General features: G+C 41.3%; 1 protein-coding gene across 1 annotated transcript; it reads left to right on the top strand.

Annotated features, from left to right (window-relative positions):
- The first annotated feature begins 9 nt into the window (after window positions 1-9).
- DRG1 (developmentally regulated GTP binding protein 1) lies at window positions 10-21,466 on the top strand. The gene is made up of 9 exons (XM_004429752.3): window positions 10-179; window positions 966-1,089; window positions 2,648-2,823; window positions 8,798-8,867; window positions 11,711-11,880; window positions 14,622-14,752; window positions 15,910-16,077; window positions 16,560-16,682; window positions 20,985-21,466. The coding sequence occupies exons 1-9, from the start codon at window positions 138-140 to the stop codon at window positions 21,082-21,084; spliced, it is 1,104 nt and encodes a 367-aa protein (XP_004429809.1). The 5' UTR covers window positions 10-137; the 3' UTR covers window positions 21,085-21,466.
- The last annotated feature ends 3,571 nt before the right edge of the window (window positions 21,467-25,037 follow it).

Here is a 25,037-nt window from a genome sequence, read left to right as displayed (position 1 = left end):
GAACTCTCTCGCGAGAAGTAGGAAGTACCGCGGTTGCGTACCGCAGCAGCGCCTTGTGGTGGTGGCAGGATAGCCGGCGGGTGTGCGGCGGCGGCAAGTCAGAGTGGCGGCTGCTGCGCTCCCCGCGAGTCGCCACCATGAGCAGCACCTTAGCGAAGATCGCGGAGATCGAAGCCGAGGTAATGGGCGCAGCTGGCGCTTCACTCTCCGTCCTAGCGTTCTTTATTGGGCGATGTCGGTCCTGCCTGAACTTCCTTCAACCGCGTCAGGAGCGGGCCCGCGTTCCCCGGCTCCCCTCAGCCCGGGCCGGCCTTCCACACCCCCTGCACCTTAGTCGGTACCCCCTTCCAGTGTTCGACTCCTGTCCGAACATTGTTTATCTCGGTCTTTCCTTCCATTTCTGTGAATGCTGTCCTCCTGCTCCAGCCCTGACCTGCTCACGTATTTCAGTATCTTTCCTTATCATCCCTAGACCCCCTGCCCCCCTTCCCCATTCTCTACCTTGATGACGCCCTTTCCCAGAGTATTGCTCTCAGGAATAGGATCTGGAAGTAGATTGACATCTGTGGAAGCTGTTGGATTATTCTGTGATTGTGTTGTCTGAAGCGCTCAGGGCTCTTTCACATCGGGGAAAGTGGTGACCCTGTATCAGATGGGGCACACCAAGTACAAGCAGTAGAGAAGGCATCGGTAGCTGAGTTTTAGTCTAATCCGTGGATACTGATTGTAATGACCTTGGTCATGTCTCTTCTCTTTGGGCCTCAGTTGTTTGCTGTGTAATGAGGTGAGTGGGTGATGGAGAGAATGGATTTTTACTCTTTTTTAAGTCTGACTAAAATGAGTATATTGACATTAGTAGAACCTGGAAAAAACCATGTTCTCTCAGAGCTGGGGGAGCATTCATTCTGGATATTTTATCTAGCAGGACACGCTCCTAATTTATGGCTGTGATTCCTTCCTTATAGATGGCTCGGACTCAAAAGAACAAGGCCACAGCACACCACCTAGGGCTGCTGAAGGCTCGCCTTGCTAAGCTTCGCAGAGAACTCATTACTCCAAAAGGTGGTGGTGGTGGTGGGCCAGGAGAAGGTTTGTGTTTTTCATCCACCTTTTTTTTTTTAATATGTAATTTCTATCAAAATAGTACAGGTGTGTGGTTTAAAAATAATTTAAAAATTTCTATTAAAATAGATTTGTATTTTCTAAGCCTAAATTCTTTTTTTTTTTATGAGGAAGATCAGCCCTGAGCTAACATAACATCCATGCCAATCCTCTTCTTTTTGCTGAGGAAGACCGGCCCTGAGCTAACATCTATTGCCAATCCTCCTCCTTTTTTTCCCCCTTTTTCTCCCCAAAGCCCCAGTAGATAGTTGTATGTCATAGTTGTACATCCTTCTAGTTGCTGTATGTGGGACGCAGCCTCAGCATGGCCGGGGAAGTGGTGTGTCGGTGTGCGCCCGGGATCTGAACCCCGGGCCGCCAGTAGCGGAGTGTGCGCACTTAACCGCTAAGCCACAGGGCCGGCCCCTAAGCCTAAATTCTTGAAATGTGTTTATTTTATTCTGCTGGTTCCAAAGGCAAATAAATATTGTCTAAATGAACTAGGGTTTTATTTATGTATATCTTGTACTGATTCAAAATAGATTTACATTGGCTTACAGAAATATGTAAATATATACAGTCAACAAGATAAAAAATAGGTGAGGAAATTGATGCAAAGGGAAATGAAGTTAAGGAGAATAAGTTGAAGCTGAGAGAGATTAGGACCAAAAGTCATGTCATAAAAGCTGTATACTTCCTACAGAAGGGCCACAGATTTGGCTTTGAACTTGTTTGCAGCCATTGTGAAAAAAAAAAAGAAAATCTGGTCAATCACGCAGTTCCCAGGATTTGTAAGACAAAAAGAAACCCGTTTTTTTTAGATTAATTATTATCTAATATTTGGGCCTTAAATACTGTAGATACTAGACAGGTATATAATAGTTTTTATGGCATTTTAAGTGGTAGAGAAATACATTTTTTATATCAAACACTCCATTAAACGTTATGAATTGCTGTAGGGGGAGTTTTATGTGCTTAAGGTCTGCTTAAGCCAGCCCTGGTGGTCTAGTGGTTAAGATTTGGTGCTCTCACCGCTTCTGCCTGACTTGGTTTCTGAGTCAGGGGAACCATACTACCTATCTGTCTCTTGTCACACTGTAACTGCTGTATGTTGCTGTGATGCTGAAAGCTATGCCACAGGTATTTCAAATACCAGCAGGGTCTCCTATGGTGGACATGTTTCAGCAGAGCTTCCAGACTAAACCAGACTAAGAAGAAGGAGCTGGCCGCTCACTTCCAAAAAAATTGGCCACGAGAACTCCATGAATAGCAGCAAAGCATTGTCTGATATAGTGCAGGAAGGTGAGAGGATGGCGCAGAAAGACCTGGCAGGGTTCCGCTCTGCTGTATACAGGGTTGCTAGGAGTTGGAACCTACTGGAGGGCACTAACAACAACAACAACAGTGCTCTACTCTAGAGGTAGACTGTAAAAAGTTGGAGCAATAGGTCCTAGAGGGCTAGGCAGCCAGAATGTGAATGGAATTACGTGAGTCTTGGCCCTCCCGGGGATAACTTTCTTCTTTTGATATTTATTGATGTTTTTAGGTTTTGACGTGGCCAAGACAGGTGATGCTCGAATTGGGTTTGTGGGTTTTCCATCTGTGGGGAAGTCAACACTGCTCAGTAACCTGGCGGGGGTATATTCTGAGGTGGCAGCCTATGAGTTCACTACTCTCACCACTGTGCCTGGTGTCATCAGATACAAAGGTGCCAAGATTCAGGTGAGTCAGGCCTGCAGGCCAAGGAAGGGAGGAAATCCATTCTTTCATTCATTTAAAAATTACTTATTGGGAGCTCTCTGTATGCTAGGCCTGATTTTGATATACCAGGCCCTCACTGTCTAGTGGGGGAGATAGAGCAGTATATAAAGACAATAATAGAGTGGGATAGTGCCTGTGAAAATGCAGAGAAAGAAGGGACTACTTTTTTACCTGAGGATGGTGGGGAGGGTCTGGTAAGACAAAAAAACGTTTCTTGTAGAAATTGACAATGGAGGTGGGTCTTGAAGTTCAAATAGAATTTCACTAGCCAGAGAAGGTAAAGGACAATTTCAGGCAGCTGTAACAGTGAACAGCCTGCTGTGGTGCAAGCTTAGGTGTGGGATGGGGTGGTAGAAACTGAATCTGGGAAGGTAGGCTGGAGCTGAATTATGAAGGGCCTTGTGTGCTTGCTAAAGAAGTTGAGTTTTACCTTGTACGTAGCTAGGAACCATCAGAAACTTTTAAATAAAGAAATAACATGATCAGACCCTTTTTAGAAGATAATTCTTGTTTGTGAAGCCTAACGAAGTTGGTGTCCTGAGAAGTTCTTCTTAGATAGATGATAGATTTAGGGCTCCCAAGTGGAGAGTCCCCTTGGGTATGAAAGAATGTGTATGTAAAATATAATGGAGCATATTCTTGTTGGCTGCACAGCTAAGAAGGCAAGGTTCTGAGTCCATGCCATTTGAATCTAGGATAGAGGTTCCAAAACTTTCTTGGTTCACATCACCCTTAGTGTCTCAACAATTATTTCATGACACCTTTTCTTGTCCCAGTAATTTTTTATGGTGCCCCAGGCCAAAACAAAAAAAAAAACAAAAACGTAATGGTTCTGTTTGTTAAATAGGTCCAAACAACTTAAGTATTTATGTCCTTATGGCCACAGTTATTTACTAATGGGATATGAAGACTGTTGGGTACTACATAACTTCTCAAGACTTGGAATCAGGTTGGATAGTGCCACATTTGTTTCCTTGCCATGTTGATTTTTGTGTAGTGCTTATTTTTTACCACAGCAACTGCTGAAAAGTCCAACTTCCCAAAGATTTGGAGCTGATGTAATTGAAAGCACTATGGTGGGATCTAATGTTGAAATTGTGAGCTACCTGGAGCTAGTAGTTCCCTCAGTGCCTGACATATATCAAGAATTGCTGTTTTCCTTGAAAATTTAGAATATCCAACGGCACATCTAAGTTCTCCGTGGTGCCCCAGAGTGCCTTGGCACATCGTTTGGGAACTATTGGTGTAAGCATTTGTTTTCCCGCTTGCTGAGCTAGTGAGTTGTGAGGTACATTCATGCTGCTTTATTATAGAATCTGAAATAGGCAGGGACCAGTGTCCTGGTGGTATTTTCAATGGCTTTTTTTCCTGCTGGTTAGGTGCCCATGCAGAGACTGTGTTGGACCGTGTACCTTTCTGGGACTCCAGGTCCAAATGTATGTAACAAGAATGAGGACACTTTCTCATATCTGGACCACTGCTTGATTCCATCTGGTTTCAGAGTTTTGTTGATAGTCACACCTTTGGCAGCTCAGAGAGTAACCTCTGTCCTGATGGGATGCTATTAACACCTTTCTCAAGGCTTCTGAGTTTATCAGGATAAAGAGCTTCTTAACTCCTCTATTTCCATGTCTTTCCCACAAAACCTTCATTCATTTCAGTTTCTCGTGGCCTTTCAGTGTTTTCTCTTCTTTTTTTTTTTTTCTCCTTTTTTGCATAGTGCTTTCTTTTCTGCCTATGCCCTCTGCCTGTTTTTCCTCCCCTTCTGACTTTCTCCAGAAACCAAGTTAAGTAAGCATACTAATAGGTGTGCTTAACAGGGTTAGGAAGACTGCCCCTCAGATATTTTTAGATGGCTGTTTTGTGGCAGAGGTTTCATTATCTGTGACTTGGTGGGGGAGGTGTACAAAATTAGAACCACTTAATGAGAATTATAAGCAGGGAAATTTCTGTTTTTTTTGTTAGGAAGGAAGATCTTTTTAACAGCAATGGTGCTTAAAAATGGAATGGTACCTCTTGAGGTAATGAATTACTGTGTCTGGAGGTGTTCAAGTAGTGGCTGAACCATCACTAACCAGGGGTGTTATAAAGAAAAGTGATGTATCATATAGGCAAAGATTGGCCTGTAGAGTGGATATAGAGTGTTTTAAAAATTATAGGGCTTAGGTTTCACCTTGCCAGGGTCCCTGGGACTCCTGTTGTCCTATATATAATTGACTTGAACATTTAAGTTATCTGCTTTAACCTCTAAGGGTGTTTGAGTTTGAAGTAGGTTTACACCCAGTTCTTAAAATCCTACAATTCCATAATTTAAAGAAATATTTTTTATTATCTCTTAGTTGGTTGTAATATGAAATTCAGCATAGGCTATTTTTACTGAATGTTTAGTTGCCGCATTTAAATAGTTCAATGTAACTTTAAAAATATTTCCCTCTCAAGAAAAGTGAAGTTTAACTTTTTACCTTTATAGGAGCCTCATAAATTTCCCCACCTGTGTTCAACTGTCATAGTTAGAAAGCCCTTGCTCTTTTCTTTCAGTGTAATATCCTCTCTCTGATGATCTTTTACTTGACACTATAGTCGTATTCCAGATGTAGGAGTTTTCGATTATTTAGATGGATTTTTGAGTTCTTGATAACATCATTTAGGCTCAGTATGCAGTAAAGCCTTTGCTGATGGAATACTTTTTTTTTTTTTAGCAGAAAGGAGTTTATTAAGTGGTAGAAGTAGATTACAAAACCTTTGGGAGGGCTGAAGAGATAGACTCTAGACTTAATTTCTAGGAACAACTAATGATGGATCTTTTTCTTTGTTTTTTCAAACATCTTTATTGAGGTACAATTCATGTACAATAAACTACACATAAAGTATATGGAAGTTTTGATGTATCTATACACTGGTGAAAACCTCACCTCAATCCAGATTGTGAACACATCATCCCCAAAAGTTTCTTCATGCCCCTTCCCTCCTGTCCTTCCTTGTCCCGTTCATCTCCAAGCAGTCACTTATCTACTGTTTGTCACTATAGATTAGTTTACATGTTAAGAATTTTATGTAAATAAGACTGTAAATATAAATGTACTCTTTTTTGTTTTTTGGCTGGCTTCTTTAATTCAGCGTAATTATTTTGAGGTTCTCTTATATCACTCACCCTGCTGCCCCTAATGTTAACATCTTACATAACCATAGAATAATTATCAGGGATAGATTAACATTGGTGCAGTAATACTCACTAAACTATAGAACTTATTTGAATGTTTACCAGTTTTCCCACCAATATCCTTTATTCTTTTCCAAGTTCTATCTGGGATCATCCCATGTTCCATTTAATTCTTTCTCCTTATTCTCCTGCCATTTATAATAGTTCCTCAGGCCTGTCCTTCATGACCGTGACACTCTTAGAGAGTATTGATCAGTTATTTTGTAGAATGTCTCTAGAATGTAGAATGGGTTTGTCTGCGGTTTTCTCATGGTTGACTGAGGTATGTATTCTTAGCAAGAATACCAGAGAAATGATGGTGTGTCTTTCTCAGTGCATCTTATGGGATTCATGGTGTCGGTATGTCTTATTGATGGTGTTAACCTCCATCAGTTGGTTACAATGGTGTCTGCAGGGTTTCTCTATTGTAAAACTATAATCTTTCTTTCTTTTTTTTTTTTTTGAGGAAGATTAGCCCTGAGCTAACATCCGTTGCCAATCCTCCTCTTTTTTTTTGCTGAGGAAGATTGGCCCTGGGCTAACATCTGTGCCCATCTTCCCCTACTTTGTATCGGACACTGCCACAGCATGGCTTGACAAGCGGTGCGTCATTCCAGGCTGCCGCAGCAGAGCACACGAACTTAACTGCTACGCCACTGGGCCGGCCCTATTTCTTTTTTTTTCAATCTTTTTTTTTTAATCTTTCTTTTTGTAGTTAATAAATATCTTGGGGGAGATGCTTTGAAAAGATGCAAATCCTGTTTCTCAAACTTGTCCAGTTATTTTAGCATCCATCTGTGGGTCTTATCCGAAACAAATTATCATTATGCTTCTTGCCTAATGATGATTCTCTAGTTGTCTCTTTATTACATTTATTAATTGGAATTCTACTGTATGAAACAGCTGTTCCTTCTTTCCCATTTATTTATTTATTCAAAAATTTGTATCAGTGTGGGCTAATGGATATTTATTTTATGGGTTATAATCCAGTACTACCATTACTTTATTACCCAGATTGTTCTAGCTTTGACCATTAGGAACTCCTTCAACTTGGCTCCTGTGTTCTTTCCATAAGCCCCCATCTTTTTGTGAGTACTTCCTTATTTTCTGGCACCACATGGTGTTTCAGGCTAATCTTATATTTTCCCTGCCCCAGCTCTGGAATCATCCATTTCTGAGGGAGCTCTAGTTCCTTTTATTGGAGAATGGTGTTTAGAAATCAAGATCTAGTGTGCTTATTACTCCCAATGTAGTCTTTTAAATAAATATAACTGAAGTTTCCAAGTCAAGGCAGGTGTATTCAACATAAATTATCTTTTTTGAAAGAGAAAGGGTGGCTCAATTTGGTGTGTCGTATCAGTCTTAGTGGAGGTAATGTTATTCATTATATAGTGAGGAATAGGCAGGAGCTTTTCAGTAGGTTCTTGAATGGAAAAATTGAACTAAGCACCTTCTGAATTAGTTCTTTTTCATGGTGGTTTATTTAATGTGAAGTATATTTCTATAATGTCAGATGTGCTGATAGCAAAGGCTAGTTTTAAATGATGTTTTGATGAGCTGCAATTCTGTTCCCTGTCCATTCATGTGGATAATTGAGTATTGCCCATACAGTGGACCCTTGATATTTTCAGATTTTATGTATGCTGTCTTGGAACTGTTTTTATTTATTTATTTATTTATTTTATAATTTTAATTATTTATTTTTCCCCCAAAGCCCCAGTAGATAGTTCTATGTCATAGTTGCACATACTTCTAGTTGCTGTATGTGGGACGCAGCCTCAGCATGGCTGGAGAAGCAGTGCGTCGGTGCGCGTCCGGGATCCGAACCCAGGCTGCCGGCAGTGGAGCGCGCACACTTCACCACTAAGCCACAGGGCCGGCCCAGAACTGTTTTTAATAGACTCTTAAGGGCTTATAACTAATATTTTATAATTTTGTTGAGATGTGAATGTGAATTATGTGTGCTGTCGAGTTGGTTTTGATGTTCTCATCATTAGGTACATAGACTGTGACTTCTGTGAAGTTTTACTTTACTCCATTTCCTGGGCAATTGAGCAGTCATTTTCAATTGGGGACACACATCAGAATCACCCGTGGAGCCTTTTGAAGTATAGATCAATATCTGAACCCTACTTTGGCCCTTCCAAATCGGAATCTGCAGAGATGGGGCTCAGATATCTGCATTTTTAATGATTTTACAGGTGATTGTTATGTGCTCGCCTGGTTAAGAATGGCTGCAGAAGTTTTTGTGAATTGAGGAATTTGGGAGATTTGTGATGTATGTATGTATGTATGTATCACATGTGAATGTCAAGATCCAGCTGTTATATACAGTAAGGAATTTTTGTGGAGGCTCAACCTTCTGAAAAGTGGGGGAATATTGAATGATATTAATGTAGAATAGCGGATTTGGCCCAAGAACTGTGCATTATAATCTTACTTGATTTATTAGGACTGTGACTTTGGGCAAATCACTTAACTTCTATGAACCTCAGCTAATATCCTTATCTCACAGTGTTGTTAGGCATTTTAAACTAGATAGAGTATATACAAAGCTTGTAGCTGACATTTGTAGATGCTTAATAAAACTAATATTCACATACTCACTTATAAGGAAGATTGGATTTGGATCTCCTAAGTTTTGGATACTTGAGAAATAAATCATTCTATTTGATCTGTTTAGATTTATAACCATTTTTTCCTTTTCTTTCCTTTCCCGTGTCGTTAATCTTGCAGCTCCTGGATCTCCCAGGTATCATTGAGGGTGCCAAGGATGGGAAAGGTAGAGGCCGTCAAGTCATTGCAGGTGAGTGGCCCAGGGTCAGTATCTCGGGGTATCATCCCTTTACCGGAGCTTCTTCCTTTAGGTGGGGACTGTTGGGCTTGGAGAAGATACTGCAGTGAAGGGCATAGTTTTACCTGACTTCTCACTGGAGTAGAACATCAGAACTTGAAGGGACTTCAGAGATTAACAGTCCAGATCCCCATTTGAGGAGAAACTAAGGACAAGGGAAGTGAAGCACTACGGTCCAGTGTTGCACTGTTTGTGGCCTATTCAGAACTAGAACTCAGGTTTCCTGACTCCCACCCATGCCTTTTCTTCTTCTTTTCTTTTTATTTGAAGTAAAATGTTAGGGGGCCGGCCCAGTGGCACCAGTGGTTAAGTGTGTGCACTCCGCTGTGGCGGCCCGGGGTTCGCCGGTTCGGATCCTGGGCGTGCACCGACGCACTCCTTGGCAAGCCATGCTGTGGCAGTGTCCCATATAAAGTGGAGGAAGTTGGGCACGGATGTTAACCCAGGGCCAGTCTTCCTCAGCAACAAAAAAAAAAAAAAAAAAAGCATTGGCAGATGTTGGCACAGGGCTGATCTCCTCACAAAAAAAAAGAAAAAAAAAAGTAAAATGTTATAAAAGAGTAATCAAATTGCAGCAATCTGCTACCCCACCTCTCCTCACCTCCACTGCCATTCCCCATTGGCAACTGCTGTCAACTCTTCAACTGTTCCTTCTGCTACTTAGCTTCAGATTTTTAAATATCATGCTTATATTGCTATTTCATGATTAATTAATTTTACATATCATCCGTTGGTTTCATGTTATGGTAGAGAATTAGTTCTCTTATTCTCCATACCTCTCATCCTATTCTTTCGAGGAAGTTATATCACAATTTTTAGTTAACTCATCAGTCATGGTTTACATTATTGTGTAATGACTATGTAACTTGTGTTCAATGCTGAGATAAGTAGTGTATTATGACTTGGTTTCTTTTCTCTTGAAATCTGTTTTTGAAATTTGTTTTTCATGGAGTTAACAGTTGGCTCTGTTTTGTTTTGTTTACTTTTCTATGTTTGCTAATATTTTTCAAATGTTCCAATAGATCAAATGCCTATCAATCAGTATTTTTGTAGGTTCTTAAATACAGTTCCACATACAATCTTAATGATTTCATTCTTTCACCTCAACCCTGACACTACCCTCCTATACCCTGTGTCTTCGTGCTTCAGTTTGGATTGGTTGCTTTCCAGACCAGTGCTGTCCAGTAATGGAAATGTTCTGCAGTAATGGGAATGTCCTGAATCTGTGCTGTACAATATGGTAGGCCCTAAGCGTATGTGGCTGTTGAGCCCTGTAAATGTGCCTAGTGCAATTCAGGACCTGAATTTTAAATTTTATTTAATTTTAATTTAAATAGCTGCAGGTGGGGCCGGCCCCGTGGCTTGGTGGTTAAGGGCGCGCGCTCCGATGCTGGTGGCCCAGGTTCGGATCCCGGGCGCGCACCAAGGCACCACTTCTCCGTCCATCCTGAGGCCGAGTCCCACATACAGCAACTTGAAGGATGTGCAGCTATGACATACAACTATCTACTGGGGCTTTGGGGGGAAAAAATAAATAAATAAAAAATCTTTAAATAGCTGCAGGTGGCGAGTGGAGTCTGTACTGGACGGCTCTAAACTTTCTGCATGGCTCTCATCCTGAGATTTTCTTCTGTGTTATTGTGTGGGATCCCCTATTTGCTAGAGTCAGCGTCTTCCTTTTTTTTTTTTTTTTTTTTTTGTGAGGAAGACCAGCCCTGAGCTAACATCAGATACCAATCCTCCTCTTTTTGCTGAGGAACAGTGGCCCTGGGCTAATATCTGTGCCCATCTTCCTCTACTTTATATGGGACGCCGCCACAGCATGACGTGGCTTGACAAGTGGTGCGTCCGTGCGTGCCCGGGATCCGAACCTGCGAACCCTCTGGCCGCTGCAGCGGAGCGCGCACACTTGACGACTCCACCACTGGGCCGGCCCCTCAGTGTCTTCCTTTTTGTTGGGTGATTTTCATGTTTTGCTGAAGCACATTCTTTAGTAAATTCCTGAAGAGGGGTGAATGATAGATAAATTTTTCTGTTTTTTCATGTTTGAAAGTATTTTTATTCTACCTTTATATTAAATTATTAATTTAGCTTTTTATAGAATTATAGGTTAGAGGTCATTCGTGAATGAATATCAGAAACATTATGCTAAATTAGAAGAGCCAGGCACAAAAGACTGCATTTTGTATGATTCCATTTATATGAAATTCTCAAAAATGCAAACTAACCTATGATGACAGAAAGCAGATCAGTGATTGGGAATTAAGGGGAAGATTGATCACAAAGGGGCACAAGGGAACTTTCGTAGGTGATGGAAATGTTCTATATCTCAATTGCTTGGTGGTTACACAGGTATGTATATTTGTCATCAAACCATATGTTTAATATGGGCACAATTTATTTTTTATAAATTATACCTCGATAAAGTTGACTAAAAATATGCTAACCAGATAATCTTATTCTTTTAGAATTCTTACTGTGTTAAATCTTTTTAAACTGTTTCAGGGATTTAGGTTATTGCCTGGTTTGTATCTTCATCCTGACTTGTTTCTCTGCTAGGAAATCTAGAAGTCGACACATTTACACTAGTAGAAAACAAGGCATATGTTGCAAATTGACTTCTGGCATAAATCTTTGGTAGCCTTAAGAACTTCATGTGTGTCTTTGTATTTATAAAAAAAGTCCTTTGTCTCTTTAAGCGTCGGAGCTCCACCCCCATCCCACTTTTGAGTATTTGGATTAGTTAAATCTTTAATGAGCTTTGCTTGGGTATATATATTTTTTCAATTCTTCAGTGGCCCGAACGTGTAACTTGATCCTGATTGTTCTGGATGTCCTGAAACCCTTGGGACATAAGAAGATAATTGAAAATGAGCTGGAAGGCTTTGGCATTCGCTTGAACAGCAAACCCCCCAACATTGGCTTTAAGAAGAAGGATAAAGGAGGCATTAATCTCACAGCCACTGTAAGTGGAGAAGGTGATATGGGGTAGGCTGCCAAGGGACTGTGGTGAGTAGTGGATTGAGGTACAGGGACATTGACATTTGGAAATCACCTGGCTTCTCCCAGCACTAATTGAGCTAGCACAATGATCTTGTAACGACTGACCGAGTAGGACAAGAGTCAGTCTCGGACTTACGTTTGCAACTTCATTTCCCCTTATGGGTTATCTTTTTGGGATGGTATGGGGGCATAGACCAATCTTATGCTTGTGTGAAGTGGATGGCTGCCAATATCATGTGTTTTCATTCATTCAATACAGATTTACACAGCACCTACCATGGGCCAAGCATTGTTTTAGGCTCTGGCGGGGATGGAAGAGGGAGGGAAACAGACAAAAACCCCTGCCCTTGGTGCTAGCCCAGTGGCATAGTGGTTAAGTGTGCGTGCTCCGCTTCAGTGGCCCGGGGTTTGCAGGTTCGGATCCCTGGCATGCTCTGATGCTTCAAGCCATGCTGTGGCGGTGTCCCATATAAAGTAGAGGAAGATGGGCACAGATGTTAGCACGGGGCCAATCTTCCTCAGAAGAAAAGAGGAGGATTGGCAACAGATGTTAGCTCAGGGCTATTCTTCCTCACACACAAAAGAAAGAAGCCCTGCCCTTATATTCTAATGGGGGAAAGTAGCAAACAGAATTAATGAGTGAATATAGTATATTAGACGATAAATCTAAGGACAAAAGTAAGCTAGGGAAATGGGATGGAAAGTATTGGTGGGAGGGTTGCAGTTTTAAGTAGATTGATGAGAAGTCTTTACTGAAGGAGTGAACCAAATGGATATCTTGAGGAAGAGCATTTCATATAGAGGGAATACCCAAGTGCAAGGCCCTGAGGTAGAGCGTGCCTTAGCATATTTGAGGGACAGCAGACTGAGCAAGTAGGAGAGTAGTGAGAGATCAAGTCATGGCATAGGGCCACATATGCTTTTACTTTGCAGGAGATGGGTAACTATTGGTTGAATTCCAATCTATGGAGTAAACATGATTTGATTTAGGTTTTAATGGAGTCATTCTGGCTATTTGTTGAGAATGGACTGAAACGGGTTAAGAATAGAAGCAGAGAAATCATTTAACAGGTTACTGAATAATCCAGTCAAGAAGTGATGGCTTCTTAGACCGGGGTTATAACAGTAGAGATGAGAAGTGGTTGATTATGAAAAGATTTTGAAAGTAGCTATTAGGAATTATAGCTGTATTGTCTGTGGCTTGTGAGACAAAGAGATGACTGAGTTTTTTGTCCTGAGCTTGAAAAATAGACTGTCATTACTAACATGGTAGGACTTTGGGTGGAATAGGTTTGGAGAGGAGGGGAGGATCGGTATCTTCAGTTTGAGATGCTGATTAGACATCCAAGTGTTACTGTCAAATAGGCATATGAGGAATGATCTGGGCTAGAGATATAAATTTGGTGGTTATCAGCTTTTTTTTTCTTATTTAAGTTTCAGATATACAGCATTATAATTTGACATCTGTATACACTACAAATTGATCATCACCTCAGGTCTAGTACCATCCATCACCATACACTTGACTCCCTTCACCCATTTCGCCCACTCCTAAACCCCCTTCCCCTCTGGTAACCACTAATCTGTTCTCTGTATCTATGAATTTGATTTTGTTTGTTCGTTTGTTTTCTTTTTTTTAGATTCCACACATAAGTGAAATCATATGGTGTTTTTCTTTCTCCATTTGATTTATTTCACTTAGCATAATACCCTTGGTGGTTATCAACTTTAAAGCTGTGAGCTTAGCTGAGATCATTAGGAAGTGAGTATAAATAGAAAAGAGGTTCAAGGATTGAGTGTTGTGGCCATGCGCCGTGCCCCCCCCCCCCCCCCCGCCCCTTATTAGCAAGTAAGACTTCTCAAACAAAGAAGGAGAAGGAAAACCAGAAGAGTTTGGAATCTTGGAAGCCAAGTAAAGAAAGTGTTTCAGATTGGAGGAGTGGTCAGTTCTGTCAAATGCTTCTTCTAAGTTATGTAATTGATGATTGAGAATTTCATACAATATTTAACATTGTAAAGGTCCAGAGGATATGACTGGCATAGGTTTAAGCTGTCCTGCCCAAAAGATCTCTCCCATTGTCCTGTCATAATGTTTGAATTTGAGCATTCAATATTCTTTTTGTATTGATTTGCTAAGGCTGCCATAATAAAGTACCATAGACTGGGTGGCTTAAACCACAAAAATTTGTTTTCTCTTAATTCTAAAGGCTAGCTATGTGAGATCAAGGTGTGAGCAGGATTGGTTTCTTCTCAGGCCTCTCTCCTTGGCTTGTAGATGGCTGTTTTCTCCCTGTGTCTTCACATGGTCATCCCTCTGTGTGTCTGTGTCCTAATCTCCTTTTCTTGTAAGGATACCAGTTACATTGGATTAGGGCCCACCCATATGACCTCATTTTAACTTAATTGCCTCTTTAAAGACCCTGTTTCCAAACAGTCACATTCTGAGATACTGGGGTTAGGACTTCAACATATGAATTTGGGTGGGGGCTAGGGACACAGTTCAGCTCATAGCACCTTCTTTTGAGTTTGGAATGGTTTTTAGTTTTTAAATATTTCCTGCTAAAAGTCAACTACTCTTCATCCAGGATAACAGTCTTTAGAATGAGTTTGCACCTTATCTAGGATTATGCAGGTACATTAATACATACTCTTGGGAGAGTTTTTTTGTTCTTTAACCAGTCATTGTCTTCTATGCCTATTCAGTGCCCTCAGAGTGAGCTGGATGCTGAAACTGTGAAGAGCATCCTGGCTGAATACAAAATTCATAATGCTGACGTGACTCTGCGTAGTGATGCCACAGCGGATGACCTCATTGATGTGGTGGAAGGAAATAGGTACTGATCGAGTGTGCAGTCTCATGCCCGAGTTCGAATTTTTGAAGCCTTGTAATGGGAACAGCATTTGATTGTGAATCTGGCAGACATTGATTCTAATTCCAGTTGTGCTGCTATTTCAAATAATAATGGGCCTTGGTTTCTTTAGCTATGAAATGAAGGGTTGGTCTTGATTTCTAACATTTTTCTTTGCTCTGAAATTTGATTATGATGGTCAAATTCCCCATTCCAGTTACTTGCTGTGAACAAGGCTATCCCCTAAGCTGTGTGTCATATGATGGTTGAAGAGAGTTTGTAGGTTCTCAGTCTGCTTTCCAAGAATTAATCCGTCTGAGAAATCCTGTAAGCTGTCCTACAGAATTTAGAGCAGGCGAGGCTATGTCTGTTTTCTCTAAGGGTAACCTTAGGGTACATAGCTAAAACCCTATTCCATGAAATATTACTCTTATTAATATTTGAAATTAAATAATAATTGAAACCACTGTTAAAATTATTTCTGGCATTTGGATATAATATTTTCTAGTTGCTTTCCTGTTCATTTGTTCCTATTTGTTGTATGTATCTGTTTGATCCTCATTTGAAAACAAACAAAAGCCAGTGCTTTGAGTTAGGCATTTTATAAGTGAGGCAATTGAAATCTGAGAAGTTGTAGCTTGCCTAATTATTAGTAACCTTAGCTGCCATATTGATTGGACATTAGGGTTGTGACATTGCTAGATATTGTGTTAAAAAAATTTTTTTTAATTCTTTAAAAATTATCATGAAATACATTATTAGAAATATATTCTTACAATTCATAAATAACTTTGTGGGAAATCTATTCTGAAAATTGCCCAGGAACATATCTAGAAAGTGACAGAGCTGGTAGTAGGTTCAGTCTTTGTGACTCCAAAGCTTGTGTTCTTTCCACCACAGCATGTTCTCTCAGAAATTACCTACATGACTGGGCTAACTAGGGCCTAAGCTTGTTACTTCTTAACCCTTAGTTCACTTTTGGGGTGTTCTACCTTATTTTGGTAGGCAGCTTTTTTTTTTGGCTGATCTGCCTCTTTGACAGTCTCTAATTTTGGGTCCGGGGTGAGGGGGTGCTAATAATCAGACTGACAGTCTTGTCAACAGCTCCAGACTAATATCCTGTTTTTCTTCTGCTTCTGTAGAGTTTATATCCCCTGTATCTATGTGTTAAATAAGATTGATCAGATCTCCATTGAGGAATTGGATATCATCTATAAGGTGCCTCACTGTGTACCCATCTCTGCCCATCACCGCTGGAATTTTGATGACCTGTTGGAAAAGATCTGGGACTATCTGAAATTAGTGAGAATGTAAGTCTTAGTGGACAGGATAATATTGCTATGGGAATTAAACCAGACTGACTAAAATGATACCCTCTGGAGCTCACTAACATAATCTGTCTGTTTTGGAGATACAAATACAGCCATGCACTGCATAATGACATTTTGGTCGACGACGGACCACAGATATGACAGTGGTCCCATAAGATTAGTACCATATAGCCTAGAAGTGTAGTAGGCTATACTATCTAGGTTTGTGTAAGTACACTCTATGATTGTTTGCACAATGACGAAGTGGCTTAACAATGCATTTCTCAGAACGTACCCTATTGTTAACCAACCCAGAACTGTAAATTAATTCCTATCATCTGCTAGGCCATATTGAGGGCAGTTCTACCTCAAGTTGGAGATAATCTGGGTCTTATCTTCTCAGGGGTGATGGAGGGTTGATTTGCATTCAACACATGAAACATTCCAAGAAGTAGGCAGCCTCTGCTTCTTCTCTCTTCTAGTTACACCAAACCCAAAGGACAGTTGCCAGATTACACATCCCCAGTGGTGCTTCCTTTCTCCAGGACCACAGTGGAGGATTTCTGTATGAAGATTCACAAAAATCTTATCAAGGAATTTAAATAGTAAGTATCATGAGCATGTGGTGCCTTCTTTTCCCTGTGAGCTGGTGATTCCACCAACTAGCAATTCTTAGGATAGCATTAAAGAAATTAGGCATGAGGGAGGCTTGCTTGATAAGAACTTTGTAGTATTTTCTTAAAACCATGCCAAGTTGGAGCAGGAAGAGCTGTAGAAGCCTCTTCAGGTTGAGAGGGCTGACAGTACAAAGGGCTCTGACTTTCTCTTTGTGGCAAACACAAATGTTAATTCTTCCTGCCAGCATTATACTGGTCTCCACTGGGTACTGAGTCCACCTCTAAACTTTGAGCGTGGGTAAATCCCTCCTAATCTCTTTCTCATACTTTTCACTGCTGATACAGGCTGAAAAAAATTTTTTTAACATCTTATTTTGAACTAATTTTAGACTTACAGAAAAGTTGCAAAAATAGTACAGAGAGTTTCCTTATGTCCCTCACCCACTTCTTCTAACATTATCAGCTCACATAACCATAGTAGTTACCAAGAACAGGAATTAGCACTGGTACAATATTATTAACTAAACTATAGATCTTATTTGAATTTTAATACCTTTTCTACCAATGTCCTGTTTGTGTCTCAGGAATCTACATGGCATTTAGTTGGTACTTCTCCTTAGTCTTCCAGTGTTCCATTCTCCCAGTAATATTTCCTTAGTCTTTCACTGTCTTGATCGCCTTGATACTTTTGAAGAGTACTGATCATTGTTTTTGTAGAATGTCCTTCACTTTGGGTCTGTCCAGTGTTCTCTCATAATTGAAATGAGATTACGCGTATTTGGTAAGAATAGCACAAAAATGATGATGTGTCCTTGGTGCATCATATCACAGGATTCATGATGTTGGTATGTTTTATTGATGATGTTTACTTTGATCACTTGGTCAAGTTGGTGTTGGCTGGGTTTCTCCGCTGTAAAGATACTATTTTTCTCTTTGTGTTTGATAAATATCTTGAGGGAGATAGCTTTGAGACTATGCAAATCCTGTTTCTCTTCAAACTTGCCTGCTGATTTTAGCATCTATGTGTGGAGCTTGTCTGCAACACTTATTGCTGTGTTGTTTGCCTAATGATGATTCTTTTTTTTGGTGAGGAAGATTGGCCATGAGCTAACATCCATTGCCAATCTTCCTGTTTTTGCTAAGGAAGATTGCGCTGAGCTAACATCTGTGCCCATTTTCCTCTATTTTGTATATGGGATGCCACCACAGCATGGCTTGATGAGTGGTGCACAGGTCCACGCCCAGGATCTGAACCTGTGAACCCCGGGTTGCCAAGGTGGAGTGTGCGAACCTGACCACTATACCACCGGGCCGACCCCAAGCCTAGTGATGATTCTTTATTTCCCTCTGTTGCTTTACACTTATTTATTCAAATTTTACTGTGAGTTAGAGCTATTACTTCTCCCCTCTTTATTAATTTAATCCATAATTTATTTATATCAGTATGAACCCTTGGATATTTATTCCATGGGCTATAATCCGATATTATCATTGTTTTGTTGCTTAGCTTGTTCCAGCTTTGGCCATTAGGAACTCCTTCAGATTGGCTCCTGTGTTCTTTTGATAAGCTGCCACCTTTTTTTTTAAGCATTTCCTTACTTATTGGCACTAATGGATATTCCTCATTCCTAGTGCTTTTCCCTGCACCAGCCCTGGAATCAGTCGCTTCTCCAGGAAGCCCTGGTTTACAAGATCTGTATGCTAGGTTTGCTCATTGTTAAAAGTGGACTATCATTGCTTGTAGGCCCTCTCAGCAGGCAGAGCTAGGAAATAAGTGTGTAGATACTAACCCATGCTTACAAACATATCTTTATTTCTTCTATAGCTCTTGTCCTATTTATCTAATTCATCTGTCCATCCATCCTTATCTATCTTAAAAACCATGAGTTTATACTGTTACCACTGATTCCAGTTCAACACCACAGGGTTCATTTTAGCCTTCCCCTTTTTTTAATTTTTAACTTCTTTCTCCAACTGTGAGAAACCTGGCTGCAATTATCTATAATGTACTTACTTATTTAATTCTAGTGTGTATATAAAGTAGTTTAGAGTTGCAACCTATAATCCTGTGAGAAATATTTTAACTAACTGGATTATAGTATTTCTGAATAGCTCTTTTCATCTTTACAGGCTGAAACTTAAAAAATTGTTTTAAAAACAAAAGAAAATAGAAAATAATTGTAGAAAGTCAGGAAAGCATAGAAACAGTGACTTTTTAAAAATACTTGTTTCTGATCCTAAGAATACTGAAAGAGTGAAGTCTTTTAAGCTTCACATTCCTTTTATCTAAAATAACTATATTCCACATGTAGGTGCTAATTTCCATGATTCTCAAACCATTACATTTTGGCACATACTTGAATTAGTGAAGGAGAGTCTTGGGAAAAGTTAGACATTTTCTTTTTTCAAGCTTCATAGATTTCTGTATAGCGCGTGCCGTCCGTGGTAGCAGAACTCTGTTCAAAGCCTCTAGAACTAAGATTAACTGGGGAATTAAATGAAAGGCGAGGAAAATATTTTGGAGAAGAGATGCTTCAAAGCAAATAGAATTTTATTTGGTTACTATTTACCTGTTTTTGTTTTTAATTATTGCACAGATAGCATTTTAGCCATCTTAGTAGTAGAAAAAAATTCAGCTGTATGCCTACTAATTATAACATTTGTCCCTTTTCTGTTCTCATTGTGTCCTTGACCACGTGCACACATCCTTTGATCATTTACCATGTAAATGTTTTCCATTGTTACAAGATTCAGGGCTGGCCCCGTGGCTTAGCGGTTAAGTGCCTGCGCTCGGCTACTGGTGGCCCGGGGTTCGGATCCCGGGCGCACACCGAGGCACCTCTTCTCCGGCCACGCTGAGGCCGCGTCCCACATACAGCAACTAGAAGGATGTGCAACTATGACATACAACTACCTACTGGGGCTTTGGGGGGGGGGGGAAAGGAGGATGATTGGCAATAGATGTTAGCTCAAAGCTGGTCTTCCTCGGCAAAAAGAGGAGGATTGGCATGGATGTTAGCTCAGCGCTGATCTTCCTCACAAAAAAAAAAACAAGATTGATATATGTCATTTTTATAAGCATGTTTTTCCTATGTTTTGCTACTTTATGTAGTTTTTTAGTCTTCATCCACACACCTTTCCCTTTTTATTTCTTTAATCTAGAAGTAGGATTAATGATTATATGGCTTTTGATATGTTTGGCTGCATTGCTTTCCAAAAGGACTGAACGTGTTTACGTTGCCATCAACAGACTAGGAGGCGCTGTCTTTACTGCAGGTGTTGAGTACGACTGCTAAAAACTAATTTTCTAGTTTAAGATAGCAAAATGGTCACCTTGCATTTATCTTGCTTGTTAGTGCATTTGAAAATTTTTATATATATAGTCATGCGCTGCATAACGACGTTCCGGTCAACAATGGACTGCATTTTGGACAGTAGTCCTATAAGTTTAGACCATATAGCCTAGGTGTGTAGTAGGCTGTACTATCTAGGTTTGTGTAAGTACAGTTGGCGATGTTCGCACAATGACGAAATCGCCAAACGACGCATTTCTCAGAATGTATCCTAGTTAAGTGACACATGACTGTATTTGTTTTACTGATGCTGTTATATCTGTTCTTGTTATTTGTTTATTTGTTTTTTAAAAAGTGAAGTCTTGTGATTTCTGTTTGGAATATAGATTTTTAAAGAAGTTTTGGTGCAAGACAATATAATAATAACATGGCCATCGTTTTCTACCCCTTGGTGCATAGTTCTTAGCCTCTGTGAGGCAAGTCTCAGTGTCTTGTTCACTAATTTCCATCAGCACAACATATTCTTAGTATTGAAGGCCCACGGATAAAAATTACCTTCATATATTCCATGAAGATATGTGTCCTTGACCACATATCAGTATGGTTTCTTGAAAGGGAGGGAGAGTTTTCCTAGCATGGCTGAGGAGGGAGGCCTCAGTACCCACTGGTGGTATCAGTAGACCCAATAAAAAATAGTATTCTGTAACAATCTATAAATGACATTTTATCTGTAAGAATCAATTTCCAATCTGAATTATTTCAAGGTGTTTCTCTGTAACGCATGCTTTCTCCTTTTAATTTGCCACAGTGCTGGGGAAGCTGAAGCCCTGGGCTTTGACTGTGGTCTGTGACTGGGGAGAGGGGACCCTGGATGTTGCAGGCCTGTGGCTCTTAAGAACTGGAATGCTAAGTCTGAGCAGAAAGGTGGTACCCAGGTAGATAGGGCAGAAGCTAGGTGATTATTTACACTGACTAATCTTTTTTCCCTTCCATACAGCGCACTGGTCTGGGGTCTCTCTGTGAAACATAATCCTCAAAAAGTGGGTAAAGACCATACGTTGGAGGACGAGGATGTCATTCAGATTGTGAAGAAGTGAAACCTTCCCCTTCTGCATCTGCCGGGCCAACCACAGCAGCTTTCCGCACGGCCAAGCACTCTACCCCAAACCCCTCTGGCTTTGGCAGCCACTGGATCGGGATTCAGGGGAGGGAGATAGAGGCACCCAAACTGGAACTTCGCTTGTATTAACTTGGTGTCACCTTGTATGTTGAACTGCATAAAGGACCTGGTAGGCCAGCTGGCTATGTGCAGTTCACGTGTCATTGTCAGAATTTGTTTTGGAATGGGCTGAATGAAATGGGTATGTACAGTGAGACAGCTGCAAAAGGGGTACTTGGGAGCTTGGTCCTGAGTGTGAAACAGATAAAAATGTGACTGCAACATTTTATTTGATGTTTAGTCATGGGAAACTCTTCCAACTGGATGTGGCTTTCAGTCCTTTCAAGTGGTCTTTCCCAGATGATACTGGAGAAAGGAAGGGCTTGATGTAAGTTAACTGATTATTCCCTGCGAGTCTAGCCCATTTGGGAGGTTGTGTAGTGTGGCAGTTACCCTGACCAGGCACATCGGAGTTTGAATTGCAGGCCTACCTCTAATTAGCTGTGGAACCCTACATAAATTACTTAACCTCTTTAAGCCTCAGTTTTCTCATGTAACATGGCGATAGTAATAGCACTTACCTTCTAGAGTGGAGATTGTTAGTATTAAGGGAGATGCTTAGCACAGTATCTGGCGTAAAAGTACTTGGTCATTGTTGGCTGCTGTTGCCACTGGTCCCTTTCCTTTACCTGGGCTCCTTGCCTGCCCTAGTCAGCACAGCTGTATTTCTGTGTTGGGCTGAATGTTGAGCTGAACAATGCTGCCTGCTGGGCCATTAAGTGTCTTCCGTAGCCCAGCCTTTCTACTTCAACCCCCATGGCAGTCCTACCCTCAACCTCATAACCCGGGCAAAGGCATGGAGGCAGAACATTGAAGTGAGGAAACCAGTGTAATCAGAGCAGGTTTGTGTATACACATGTGTATGTATTGAGGTGGGAGGTTAGGTTAGGAGGAGAGGTGGGGTCAGGACTATTTGAGAAGGTACTAAGGGCATAATCAGAGGTTTGGGGCTGGAAATAAGGGAATTTAAAAGGATTACTCTGGGCTGGCCCCGTGGCGTAGCGGTTAAGTGTGTGCACTCTGCTGCTGGCGGCCCCCGGTTCGGATCCCAGGCACGCACCAACGCACCGCTTGTCAGGCCATGCTGTGGCGGGGTCCCATATAAAGTAGAGGAAGATGGGCATGAATATTAGCCCAGGGCCAGTCTTCCTCACAAAAAATAAATAAAAGGATTACCCTGATAATGGGAATTTATTGGCAAAAATCTTTGTGCAGTGGACTGGGCTAGTGAGAATATGGGCAGAGGGAGGGTGTGGGCATATAGGTGCAGAAGAGAAATCTAAACTTGGTAACTGACTGACTTGTTTTTTGGAAGAAGAGAAGTCAAAGATTATTTCAGTATGGGTTACAGGGATGATGGAGAAGGGTAGTCTCTGAGAAAATCAGGAAGGGAAACAGATTTGCAGGAAGCCCAAGTTTGATTTTAGATGAAATGAGCTAGAGCTAGAGGGATGGAGATGGGGGATTATCCACATACTCAGACTTTTCCAGTACTTGTTACTCCTGCTATCTTAGCGACAGTTGTTTCCCTCTGATAGTCTTCCTGGATCTTGGGCTTACACTGTCCCCAGACCCAGGAAATAAGCCCCTTAGGCTTGATATCCTAGTCACTTTGCCAGGATATAGACCTTGATATCACTGGTGCATTCATGATAGAGGCCATAATCTATAGAGCTTGCCCCAACTCTTCAGAGAGACATTGGCTTTCTGAGCTATGGGATTTCCAGCAAGGTTTGCTCTCCAGCCAGAGCATATATTGGGTTTTGGGGGAATCCTCACATCCAAATTCACTTTCATGAGCATGAGTTTAGCACTGCCAGGATGTTGGAGAGAGGTTTCTGAAATCCAGTTCGTCCAAGGCCTCAGGATGTGGTTTGAATAGGTCTTGCTTCCATCATTCAACACCCTCCCCTCCATTGGTGGTCTCCTGGTGCTTGAGGAGAGCATTACCCTACCTTTCCTTTCTCTTCCTTTTGGGCTCAGACTTGGGAGTTCAGGTAGAGGGGTACAATTTTGAGTTAGGAATGCTGTCTGGGTAGGGCTGCCAAGGAGGGGCATTTCTACAGCTAAAGACTTTCTCTCCATGCACTCCCAAGACTATAGTGGTTTGGCTGTCACAGCATGGCTTGAATTTCGTGTGCTGTTACATACTCTGTTTCTTTAGTGATCTTTTTTTTTTTTTAGCACAACTAAGCAGACCTACTGTCTTGTGCCATTAATTAGTTAAAATGCTTTTAGCTGTATTTAACAGCAAACACTAATTTAACCAGCTGAAATGAAAGGAAACTTGGTCTCTTATGTAAGTTGTCTGGAGCTCAGGTGGGCTTGTGGCAGCTGTTAGGTCTTCGAGGCTCCGAAGTCTTTTCATCAAGCTGCTCTGTCCCTTGCAGTTTGTTGGCTTTGTTGGGCAGCTGGCTCCTCAGTTACAGAACGTCTGCTGCAGTCCCAGGCTTTACATCAGCATCCAGACGATAATAAAGAGGGCTAAATCTTACCATCTTGGGAAGCCGTTTCCCAGAAGCTGCCCAGCCAATTTGTCCTTGTGTCTCATGGCCTACATTGGGTCATGTGCCCATTCTTGAATCAGTTGTTGGTAAAGGGAATAGACTTATTGAAGAACCACAGTTTACTCCTGTAAGTTATCTTCATTGCTGGATTGTTGGTGCTCGTCTCTTTCATTTACAAAGAAGGGCCAGTGGACCTGCCCTTCCTTCCATCTTAATAGAGCCTAGCTTATAAGACACTCAATAGCTATCTATCTCTTGAAAGAAGGCCTGGCTGTACTCTCCATTTTTTTCCCACTTCTCATTTATTACCACTGACTTTCCAAGTACTGGCTGCTCAACTGCTTCCTTTAGGAGGCACTGTTCTTTCCTCTTCTCTCTGACCCCACCTCCTTAAAGGTAGGTCTTCCATGAGGTTCTCTGCGGCCCTCTGCTGTTTCAGTTTGAGGAGGCCACCTACCTCCTTAGCTTCTCTTTAAACTTTATTTTGCACATTTTCCCAGCCCTGGTGATTTCTTCTAAACTTGTCTCATGCCTGCTAGATTTCCCAAAAGTTACTCCATGTGAGACATCTCTTGTTAGGTGAGACATCACTTCCTTCTGCCCTTACCCTATTATCAGGCTCTTAGCTCCTAGAAGACTGCATTAGCATCCTCTTTTGCCTCTACCCCTTCCCATATACCAAAATAGTTTTAAAATCTGCCCATCTAGCTTCTGCTGTGCTATTCTTGGCAACACTCCTTTATTTCCTTCTGGCTCCATCTCACTAATCACTGGCTGATGGCTTTGCCCTTTGCTTGGTGCCTACACTTGTTCATTTCTGTCCTACTAGTTTCTAGCCTGAAAAAGAAGCCTTCACTGGCAGCTCCAACCCACTCCTCCCCACCTTACACCTACAACTGTTGGTTCAATATGAAGAAGAAGTGCAAGTGGACACAGGAAAGGTGGAACTGGATTCAAGCCTCTATGTTCTGCCATTGTTGAGACTGCTTTCTAGCTTTACCTGTGGAAACAAAGCATTTGCAAGAATTCTAAACATAGGATCTATTTCTGAAGCTGAAGAATCACTTGGCGAGCAAATCCCACTGTGGGGGAGGGAAGAGACAGACCTCATGCTCACTGCACAAAGGCAGGTTTTGTTGAAAGATGACCTGCTTTCTTGTGTATCTGGAAGGGCAGGGTGGGCAGCTCCAGGTTTACTGGCAACACCCCTGACACTCAAAGACTCAGGCTGTTTTTACCCTTGCTGTCAAAATCCAACCACCTTGCCCTTCACCTGTGAATCAAAATGGCCTCATTATTTGGCCTCTAGCATCAAGTCAAAGTA

The sequence above is a fragment of the Ceratotherium simum genome, chromosome 35, assembly GCF_057802395.1.
Source record: "Ceratotherium simum simum isolate JZ-2026a chromosome 35, ASM5780239v1, whole genome shotgun sequence".
NCBI classification, from domain to species: Eukaryota; Metazoa; Chordata; class Mammalia; order Perissodactyla; family Rhinocerotidae; genus Ceratotherium; species Ceratotherium simum.
The sequence above is the reverse complement of the archived record's forward strand: the minus strand, read 5'-3'. Positions and strand labels throughout refer to the sequence as shown.